We start from the raw sequence: 11,827 nt of genomic DNA on the forward strand, positions 1-11,827 counted from the left end.
CACTCATACTGAAAAGTCTCGAGTGCTTTGTTGCCCCAAATTTTCCACTGCAACAAAGCATCTCTTTGTGGTAAAGATGCTCAGTTTGTAGTATGCATTTGGACTCTAATGTCTGTCTCAATTCTGTGTTTTTAGGCTAAATACTCAGTCTTTGCAGAAATGCATGCACATGCATTGCATTTTTGCTGTTGTCTTGACTCAGTGTAATAGATTTTAAGCTTTTAAACTGACAGTTGCCTTTTCCTTTTTGCATGCTTGTGCCAATACAGACTTTAAAGGTGTCTTCGCAGACGAATTTTCTCTCTCGAGCATGGTGGTATCCAATATTTTATTTCTTTGAGAAGAATGTGCAAGGTTCTGTTCCTTGCAGTTTTTCCTGGCCAATATCTTGGCCTCCCAGCTGCTTCAAATCTTCATGCAAAAAGTATTCACGGGTTCAGAAGACAGGAGAGGACAATGAAAAATCTACCTGAAGAAAAGAAGGAAAGCATCTGCTCTGTTTTTTTTCATTTTAGATTTTTTTTTACCAAAACATTAATGCTGTAACCAAAGTTCTTAAGAAGACTGTAACTGAAGAAGTGGACCAAGCTTCTGTGCAATTGATGAAAAGACAATTGTAGACATATATATTGCATTTCAGATGTTTTCTTCTCATCTGGCTGTACAGACCTATTCTACTCTTCAGTGCTGATGAAAAGCACCACTGATGGGATTTTTTTTTAATTAAAGGAAAAAATGGAGCAGGATTGTGCTTTATTAATGAGATAGAGGTGCCAAAGACCACAGTAACACTTCCATTACTATCACTCATCTATCACTCATCCACAGAAGCACCCAGAAGTCTCCTCTTCAGAGCTCTGCAGTGCGTAAGGGCAAAAACATGCTAACATGTAAACGCACGATATTGGCATACTGAGGTGTATAAAAAAATAACACAATTGTGGGAAGTGGTTTGTTGCATTATTCTTGTAATGAAGGTAAGGCCTTTGTGTGACTGGTACAGCTAGAAGCAAGTCTGGCTTTTTTACACACTGTGGGTATGAATATCTTAGGACCCTAAAATACTACTTACCACTGTTAACTCCCATGTATTCTACTATATACCAATTTTTACATTTTTATTAGTAATTTTATATTTAAATAGTTGTTACCTGATGAATTTGCAAATTAGAAACAGCTGCTAGCTCAAGGAGCCTAAAATTTTATTTTTAGTAAGAGACAGTTTCAACATCTGAATCTTGAATTACAACTGGCCTTGTGTATATAGCTCTACAGTGCCTGTCAGTGTATATAGATGCAGATATACACAAAAGCACATACCTTAAACAAAATTACTTACTGGGAAGAGTAATCCTAGAGTTCTTGATGCAGGCAGAAGTTGTACAGCTCTCACCTGCTTGAGGAATGCAAGGCCAGGTCCAAAATGGGGCTATATTTAAAATAAACATTTTAATTTTAGTAGCAATCTCTTGCTGAAGCTATGTAGCAGGTTTGCTTGGGAGCCATAGTTCTCCAGTGAATTTCTGTCTTTTACCTCTTGACACATGTTTCTGTGACTTACTTAAAAAAAACAACCAAACAAAAAAGTGCTAAGATAAAATATCTACAACAGCAGCATTTCTTCAATTACAACATAAAATAATTTCATATTAAATGACACTGTGGTAGGCCTCAAAAATAGATTACCTTTTTTTCCCAGAGCTGCAGTCCAGCTAAAATGGCTATCTAAACAAGTTGGCTGAGAATGGGGGAAACTACCATGGGGTGAACAAGTAACAAAACCACAGATTAACAGCTGCCGTTTCTTGTTGGTTTGTTGTTTTGTATTGTTGTGAAAGCAGAGTAGAAAATTAGCACACCATGTTTAGCCATTTATATTCTGTATTAATTTCTATTAAGTTAACTCAATATTTTTTTCAGATATTCACTAAAACCTAATGAAAAGATAAAACTGCGTTGTGTTGAGGTGATACTAATATAAATGAAATGCTGCATATTTTAAGAATGTCTTGAACTGAGTGACAAGTGTGAACACAATTTAAATAATGACAACTTTTTAAAAAGTCCAGAGTTAGTTATAAAATGAAATACAGAGTATTCAAATATAAAATTTTTCAGTTAAGGGGATCTTTTCTCTGAGTTGTACATGAGAATATTTTTGTGCATTTCAAATATTTTTGTGCATTATCAAAATAATACAATAAAAAGTGTTCGTTTCAATACATTTTTTGGAAAAACTTAGTTAAGAAAGAAATTCTGCTGTGGTTTGGTTGTGTTATTTAAAATGAGTTTAGCGGACTCTGATAATGTGCCCCTCAAGTTGTGTGTATATGGGCATACCTGTGCTTTCATTTGCTTGCTTCTAGCAGACCTTGAACAGCTACAAAGCCAGTATCAAAAAACTTTTGGAAATCCTTTTTCTCTGTGATACAAATGAATCTGTTCAACACCAGTCAGTATATCTCCCGAGATACTTGTTATAGCAGTACTACTTCATAGATCATCATTTTTAAAGCTAAAATCTAAGCTTTGTGATACCTTAAATATGGTCATGTTAATCCACTTGTAGTAATGCTATCTTTTAGGAGTTATGAAAGGATTTCTTTGATAGTCACTGTGCCTTGAAAATAGCATGATGAAAAGCATTACCTAAGGAGCTTAGAGTGGTTTTCATCTGTTGGCTGAAAAATAAATACTTTGACAGTGGGTTTTCTGTAATAGATCTGCACAGTTTCATGCAGGATGAGGTGTTTGGGGTTTTCTACATTTATTCCTGTTTCAGAAGGAAAAAAATGTGAAAGTGATGAAATAGAACTAAGTAAAGACTCTGCTTTTGTTGGGCTGCATGAGCTTTTATTCTACTGCTAAATTTGATAGAGACTTCTGTTTTAGTACAACAGGAAAGTTTAAGTAGCAGCTCTAGCTCAAAATACTTGGTTCCTGTTCTGGCTTGGTCCTCCCTTAAGTACTTAATATTTATCCATTGTATGAAAGCTCTCAAAGGGATATTTGTGTGTTTAATCAGCAGAAAGCCCCAGTTTTCTATCCTCTCAATAGCTTTTAAGTGCTTTTACAAACTTGGATGGTATAGCTGTATTTGATGACTCTTTAGACCTATATGTAAGGTGATAAAATGGGGTAAGTAATGATATATTCTAGTTCTTACTGTTATAGTAATTTATCCAATATAAACCACAACTGCTGTGTAAAAAATTACTAATTGTAACATCTTGGTGATCATTATAAACAAATACCACAAAGCTTAAAGTATAGTTTCATCATAAGAAGCAAGAGATTGCAGTAGGTAAAAAGGAGAAACTTGGACTTCCCTTAGGAAGTAGGTAGGATGGGACCTACCATCAAGTGGTTGTTGTATTATTTGGTCTGTGTATTATGACATACTTTGCAGTGTGTCACTAATTATTTTTTTTCTAGTTACAGTAATATTTCTCAGACGTCACATGAGCTGCCCCTTTCCTGTGACTATAACATGCTCCTCTCGACTGAAGAGCATTTACATATTGAACTTTACAGACACTTGGTAAAAAAACCCCACTACATTTGTGCATATCAGTATGATTTAAATGCCGATGGGCTTTCTTAAAATGCATAACATAAATTTAAATCTGGATTTTAAATGTTAACTTGAGCATTTAAAGAAATGTGCTGCTAAGTGGTCATGCTACAGATGCTTACTCCTAATGCCAGAAATTGTTAACATCTACTTGAAAGCCCTGTAAATGGACGCCTTTTTCGGTACGTGCTTAGCGCTCCCGTGTGGACACAAATGGTACTGTTAGTTATCCCTCACTGCTGTTTTCTTGGAAAGATCGCCACAGGTGGCGTAGTAGCAAAAATAGCTGTGCTAAACATTGCTATGAACCCTAGTACGGGATTTGCTGCCCTCCTTAAAAAAATCTGGTTGGGAGAAAGAAAGTTTATGTTAAAATACACTACCTTCGTGTGATAGAGAAATAAAGCTCAGCAACAGAGACAGAACTGGGAAGTCTTAAAAGAGATGAGAGGCCATTCTCTTAATTGGATTATTGCAAATCTGCTTACTAGGGTCTTAAATCAGAATCTCTGTTCAATCTCTGGCTTTCTCTTATCAGTAGTATCTGGCTAGACAGTTTATCCTAAGTTGTTTGGTACTAACCCAAATTCTTTTTCTCATTTCATTAGATGGAATGTTCTAGAGACAGATCCATTAGCTTCAGTGCAAGATGAAGTCTTTCCCATTAACTTTAAATGAACTTTCTCGTGCCTCTATGTTACTGTTTATGTTTGCTTGCAGGATTTTTTTTCTTTGTTAGTGGGGTTTTGGTTTTTGTGGTTTTGGTTTTGTTGGTTTTTTTTTTTTTTTATGCATAAACCTTGAATCTTAAAGATTCATGGGCTTGTTTTGAAGATGGGTCCAAGCTGCCATATGAACTAGAACCATTTTGCCTTACTGGCAGATGTAATAGTTGTAAAACTCCATTGTCATCTTGATATTTTTACAATATACATGTTTTGGACTTACCTAGAACTCTTTACATGGGCACACAAAATTAGAGTGATGCTATGAGATTGATTTTACAGTGCCTGGAATAGAACACTTCAATACAGAACTGTTCAATGTCTTAAATTCAGTTACTGAGAATAGGGATCTTAAAAGTAAATACTCCTATTAGGCATCATTCAAGTGGGTACTGCTGCTTAAGTACTCATTAAAAAAATATGCTAGCACGCCATTCAAGTAACTATGATGCTTCTTAGAATCCAGAGAAAAGTGCTGAGAAACAAAGGCATTTTGCATGAAATTGAGCTTAAACTACACCTAACTTGTTAGAAGTGTAGGTTTAAATTGTGTAACAGTTCTGAAAAAAAACCCTATAAGGAAGTAGCAATATTAAGCACATCATTCTATGGTACAGCTGTGTGTCTGTGCTGGCTCTCATCTGTAACTTAAAACATAAAAACAAAACCCAACCCAGTGATAAATGCTTGGAGATTAAAGTACTTAAATATTATTAGCAGTCTTTTATAAGTTGTTCCTACAAGCTGTCACTAATAGTTTCTAAAACAAGAACAAAGTGCTGCAATGCTTAAAACATACTGAAGCTTTTTTCTAGTTGGCTTCAGTTTCCATGGATTTAACCATAAGATTAAATCTTATTAACCTATAAAGCAGCACATGAGGATGTCAGGCTGGATACAGGTAGCTCATGTATTTCAAGGAAACTTTCCAGTTTTGAACTCATCTTTCCTAACTAAACACTCAATGCCTGAATGATTTTTAAAGATGAAGTAACAATACTGTGTAGTCTCTAATGTGTGTATGAAATACTGGTGTTGAGGATTCCTTCTTTCTACTGTAAGTCAGTGACTAAAAACCCACAAATGTTTGAATTGCTTTCAACGAAAATCTTTTAATTGCAAAGGACTTGGTGTTGAGCAAATAGCTAGCTGCTTTTTTTCTGTGGCACTTGGCTGTGTATTAACCTTTAAGATGCAAACTAGAAAGGAGGAGAAGGCAGACCACTTCTTATTGGGAGGAGCAGTGTATTTGCTTTTTGAATTAAAATTATATTGGCTGCATGTTACACGCAGTCTTATCTGTACTACAGTTGAAAAAAGATGCTGTATTATACTGTTATAGTTAGTGTTTGCACTTTTTAAAACGATTCTGTAGTGGTTGACCCAGTCCTTTTGCTGGCTGAGGAGTGAGTGTTTTTGTCTTTTACTTGCTGTCTGTATGGTGAAATGTAACTGGTTTTAGTTCTGGTAAATGTTAATGAAAAAATTGCAAATCTCTTGGATACAGTGCCTAAGGTGTCTGTGCATGGGTTTCTTCTAGGAGAAATATTCTTCTTTCAAGCTGTGCCTAAAAAATAATAATGTTAGCTCTTGCCTTTTCTCTCAGCAAAATATGATCTTTAAGAGGTTAGCATTTGTGACACTGCAAAGAATTACTACGGAAGACTCTTCTTTGTGCCAAATGAGTTCAATTTTTACAAAGTATCTTTGAACTATGTTTGAAGATGACTTTTGGGGTTTTTTTGCGTTTTTGTTTTTTTTTTTTTTATTTTTAATTAAGAGAAAAAGTAGTCAGAAATGAGTCTGAAATAAAAGCATCTCAAGCAGTTGGGGTCAGGCACCATGCAGGCACATGGGTGTGGAAGGGGTTTCTGTGGGATAAGCAATACTGGATTCAGTACACAGCAGCTTCTCTAGGAAGGCAAACCAGGCTGTACTTGTATAGTACAGATGGCTGGGAGCATCTCTGTCTTTTTGAGCTTCTTTTGGACTGACAGTGCAGTGCTAAAGGTGACAATAGTTTAAAAAAGTGAAGGTCACTTACAAATCAAAACTATAAATGGGGCTGAAAAGGCAGATCTCTTTAAAACCACTTATCAGAGAGCTGCATTCCAATTCAATGGAGCATACAATTGGGTGTTACTTCAGGTGTGTGAGTTGCATTTAAGATGAGTGGGACTGTTTGCTTTCTACTTTTTTTTAATTAAAGGTGGCAGGTGTGCTGAGAATACCAAGAGGAAATTTATCTCCCTGCTTACTTTTACCTCTGCCATTGAAGTGTCTGTGCGTGAACCTTAAATAATATTACTGAACTCCAACCCCTCTTTACATTTGGAGTAACTTAGTGCTTTGTTACTTCTGTAAAAACTGGGTTTGCATTCCACTTGTTTCAGTTTGTTGCCATTCAAAATGCTGCTTATGCTGAAGCCTCCTGTCTAACTACATCTGCTTCTACTGATTGTATTTTCTAAATGGCTCAATACAGAAGAGTAGAATTTACATTTGAGAAGGCTTCAGAATTAATCCTAAAGCCACAGGCATTCTTGTCAGACACATCTTTGCGCAATTTGTACTTGATAATAATTTCAAGTTTTGAAACCTAACATGCTAGGACATAGTTCTTTTCCCTCAGGAATCAATTCTTGCTTCTTAAATGTTTAGCACATTTGTGTGTGTTTACTTTCATGATTCAGGAGAGCATGTGTGTGATGTGAAAAAGGTTCTGCTAGTTTTTGAGGTCAGGGTTGTACCAAGGAACCTGAAAGTAAAAGCAGGAATAATGGTTTGATGCTTGTGGTTCTCATGCTTTCTGTGTGACTTTGAAAACTCTCAAGACTTCCCTAAAAACAGCACAGGACCTCACTTTGGCTGCAACATGGTTTCATCCTTGTTAGCTGACAGCTTTTCTTGCAGGACTTCTCCTAGGCTGGATCCTAGGTATCCATAGCTCTTTATGTCAATTGCAGCTGTGTATCCAACCTTGGAAAAACTAGGCAAGAAAAGCCATTGGCTGCTGAGGAGCCCTCCAAGGTAGTATGAGAATGCTGTCGTGTGTGCATGATAAGAATCTGATAAGGTGGCATTGTTTTGTAGCTTCAGGGTCCAGTTCTGCAAACACCATGCAGCAGACTACTGCAATAACAAACTGAGAAACCTTTGGTGCTCTAGTTTCTACTGATCTTTGCAAATTGGCTGTCATTTTCATAGAAATTCTTCACAATTAGCAAGAGTTGGCTTTTATGTTGTCAAACTTTCAGGATGACACTTTATAGCTGATACTTTGTCAGGTAACTGAGTGTTATGGTTTGCTGTATATGTGCAAGAGGTACTAGAGCTAGAGTTGTGGTTTGTGCTGCAATCTGTTCACTGTGTTAAAACAACCCAAACCAAAACCAACTATTGCACTAGCTGTACTTTAAAGAAAAGCAATAATGGGAGCATCTTGTAGCTTTTCCCTCCAGAGGTGCTGTCTGTCATGGTCACTTCACTGTCTGTCACTTTACCAACTGTGAATTCGGTAAAATATGTTGAAGAAATTGTCCTATGTGTTTTACTTATTTACTTGGCACGTACAAGTTGAATTTTTTTATTGTCAGCCTGTGTACTAATTAATACAGGTGGACTATTTACATAACCACCCACATATTTAAAAATCTAAAACCTTATATCTATTTATGGTGCTAATAATCTCAAATATTATAAAGAGCTGTTATTCTCTTATTAAACATGAACACTAAGGAAAGCTGTTGTGACACTTTTCAATAAAATAAAATTTCTCTACATTTTAAGCCTGTTCCAAATGCTTTTTATATACATACAACACTTTTCTATTTCTGTTTTATATAAAAATGGCAAAAATACTGTTTTAATGCAGGAAAACATTAGGCATGTATATCGTTCTAAATTACATGTCAAATTCTAAATTTTCATACATTTAGGATAGCTAATCTTCTGAAACTGTCTAAAATATAAGAATTTCACTAGGTAGGATGAAGGGACAGGCTGGCAGTTTAAATAAAATAATTCTCTGGCTTCATCATCACTGTTGAAGCCTTGGGGACAGAGGGGGAGAGGATGTGAAGAGGACAAAGCTTTATTAGGAGGTCACTGATTATATAGTGTAGATGTATATTTCACTAAAACTTTAAAAAAAACCCAAACAGCTTGTGATGGATATGACCATGTAGCTGTCTAAAGAGCAGAAGTGAAACAACATAATTGTCAAGGCAGGTCACAGTAGGACATTTATAAAAACGTGAAAGAACCTTAAACTAGATTGTTTTTAGGTAGTGAAACAGCAAAGTAATATTCTAGCTTTGTTTGAAAGCTTCACAAGCAACTTTTTCTTAATATGAAAAACTATCTTATGCCTTCTGTTTGCAGAAGTTGTTGTTGCCTTCCTCCCTGCCTTTGGTTGTGATTTTATTGTATATAATGGACAGCACACTTCCAGATCTTTCCAAGAGGCATTTTTAGGCAGCAGTACCTACACTTTCTATCCACAGAGAATACAGAGCCTTTAGTTCTTGTTAAAGGCCCTTACTTGTGAGCTTACAGTTGTGAAGTATCTGCCTGTGACAGGTGTGGAAATCCTGCTGGAGTCAGCTCTTAGATGAGCATGATGCCCTTAATACATCTGGACATGTGAACATGCAGAGTGGGTGCCATGCCCAGGTGGCACTGCAGCACACCCCTCTACTCTGAAAGGGTTGTACCCCACGCTGCTATGCTTCAAATACTAGAATAAATTCTCTTTTATCACTTCAACCTAGTACTTCAAGAAGTAAATGGGCTTCTCTGCGATCTATTTGATGGAACTTCTTTATCAGTGCAAAGAATATTCCATGTTTAGAGTAACTTAATTTAAAGCAGAAACAAGCCCACCATCTAGGATGAAACCAGGGCTGGGTGGGGTTTTTGTTGTGTGAAGGTGGGTAGTCTAGTAACAATAGTCTGGATTGTCTTCCTACTTCTGTCCATGCCTGCTTTTATAGTAGGACCCTTGGAAAAGCCAAAGATTGAACAAAGTCATCCATAATAGTCCTAAGCCACATTGAAATATAACTTTCCTATTGTAATTACTAGATGTTTCAGAGAAAATTTACTGTATTTTTTTAATTTACAAAAAAAGTGCAATACTTACAGAATATTAAGAGGCAAATGGCTGCATGTTTCAATGCCCTGCAAAAACAAAACCTTTATGAGCATGTGACATGCACTTCACCAATGTGGGGTTTCTTTAGCTTTAGCTGCTGTGTTACACAAACATTTTTCAGTGCATTAGTGTAACTCAGAACTTTCAAATACTTTCAATGTGCTTTTGACAAGGAGAGTGTTTTTTATGAATAAAGTGCCTGTGGAAGTAAAAATCCAAAAGTTGCGTGCAAGCTCAAATAAAGCATGTAAAACCACAGCCCATACTTGAAGAGAATGGGTGCTAAGTCAGCAGCTGCAGAGAACAGCTGGTCAACAGTCCTAAGCCGTGGTGGGACTCAAAGATTAAGTTTGAGCAAAGAATATTATGTTGCTTTTGAGAGTTTACTGTGCTAATTAAACTTTCAATGCTTCTGCTTGGGCCTTAACTCTGTAACTTGGTTATCTTTAAGGAGAAATTAGTTCCTTTGAACTATTCTATTTTTAATGTTTTTTTCATTATAGTCTTTACTCTGCTGGGGATGTTTTTTTGCTTGTTATGTGGAGCTATTTTTTGACCTGTTAGAAGTGGAGTCACCAAAGGCTTTGATTACTCAGTTAGGGGTAAAAGAGTTTGAAGAATGGTGTTTCCTTAAGTGCAGAATTAAAGGGGGTGTATTTTTTATTACACTGATGCTAGGACTGAACAGGAAGGACTTCCATGGAAAGTACTATAGTGCTAAAGCTTGTATATGTAGTTATTGGAGTATGCAGAATATTAGTAAAGTACTTGGATATGTTTTGCTATTAATTTCATGCTTTTAAAAGAGGCTATTTGGTTCTAATTTAAATTGGAGAAACTGATTTTAATGTTGCAACAGCTATTATTTTAACTTGAAATATCTACTGGTATGTTAGAGGAAAAGTAATATTTTATCACTTAGCATTTGGAAATTAATCACATTTTCTATCAAAATTAATGTGCAATTTAATCTCTGGACATCCTAGAATTGGCTATATGCCACTGAAACCAAACTTTCAGCTGCATACATAGGGAAGGAAGGCATTTTTTAAATCTAGTTCAGCTTCTTGATGAGACTGAGAAGGAAGTGGGGCTAGATTACTCTTGTACAAAGAAAACAGACAAAAACAGTAATGTGTTTCAGCTGTGCTGAATACCTTAGCTTCTTATTTTTACACTACAGAATTTAAACTTTTCTGGAGACTCAGATATAAAATATCTTTAGTTCAGCTAAATTTTCATCTGTTTTTATATATTTTTTCTAATAGAAGCATTTTATTTGTATACATTGTAATTAGCTGCTGAATTTCTGCCAAATATGGAGAAAATAAAAGCTGAATTCTATTCTGCCAGTCTAAATCTGTTCTTAGTTTTTATCTTTTGTTCAGTCCGTGGCTGGTAAAATGTCCACTTGCTGTTTAGATTAAAGAGACAGTTGCCTTAATCGCTCAGAGGAAAACTGAACTTGACTATTTAAAGCTTTATGTATTTCTGAAATTGCTGTAACTTCTGTATAATTGCAATAAAACCTTTTTAATGCAGTTCAGCCACTATTTTATGAGCAACTTGTCACTGTCTTTACTGAATGTTCAACTGTTTAAGAAAATAGTTTGTTTAGCAAAACCCTTTTTATTGGGAAAGCTCCCTTTATTCTGTCCATTGTTTTGTTTTTTGGGGATCACTTTATAGAGGGAGCACTGTGGGCAAAACATGAATACTTTTCTCTGTTAGTGAGGGTATATCAAGAGCGCTTACTAAACCCACTGATGTTGCAGTAAATTATTGGGAAGATCAGACAGTGGCAGTTTATGATGTCTAATTACCTCTCTAGGGGTTAAATTTTATATTGCTGATCAGCTGGGAAGAGTGCACTCAGGTGTTTACTAGAGGGAGGGGGAAGTTACCCTCAACACCACTTCTGGGTGGGTGTGGGGGATTGGGGTGTTTGGGTGTGTTTTGGGTTTTTGTGTCTGTGTTTGAGGTTTTTATTACTATTTTATTTGAGGGAAAGGAGGAGAGCTACATGTCTTTTTCCTCTAAAATTTAAGTGCCTCTCTTCGAAGCCTCACTGTGCTGTTTTACATTTGCTAAGCAGGGGACCTAAAGCTGGGACGTGGTTCTAGGTTCGTCCTTGGCTCTGGAAACAGAAAGTTTCGGTGTATTCCCTCGAACTGCCGGATTTTTGTGTTTGGGAACGGGATCCATCTGCATTTCCTTCCCTCCTAAACAGCTAAAAAAATAGACATTTGCGTAAGGAGCATTTGAAAGCAAGTCCTGCGGGGGGGGTGGGGAGGAGCGCTTACTTTTGTTGTTATTGGTTTTTTGGGTTTTTTTCCCACGAGTAGGACAGCGGTTAACGTTCAATCCTTTACA

General features: G+C 36.3%; 1 protein-coding gene across 1 annotated transcript in view; it reads left to right on the forward strand.

Annotated features, from left to right (window-relative positions):
- SGMS2 (sphingomyelin synthase 2) overlaps window positions 1-11,007 on the forward strand; it is a 40,611-nt gene extending 29,604 nt beyond the window's left edge. Inside the window, exon 6 of the mRNA XM_063156460.1 lies at window positions 270-11,007. Coding sequence (XP_063012530.1) covers window positions 270-473 — 204 coding nt within the window. The 3' untranslated portion in view covers window positions 474-11,007. The remainder of the gene's footprint in view (window positions 1-269) is intronic.
- The last annotated feature ends 820 nt before the right edge of the window (window positions 11,008-11,827 follow it).

This window comes from Melospiza melodia, chromosome 5, assembly GCF_035770615.1.
Source record: "Melospiza melodia melodia isolate bMelMel2 chromosome 5, bMelMel2.pri, whole genome shotgun sequence".
Lineage (NCBI taxonomy): Eukaryota > Metazoa > Chordata > Aves > Passeriformes > Passerellidae > Melospiza > Melospiza melodia.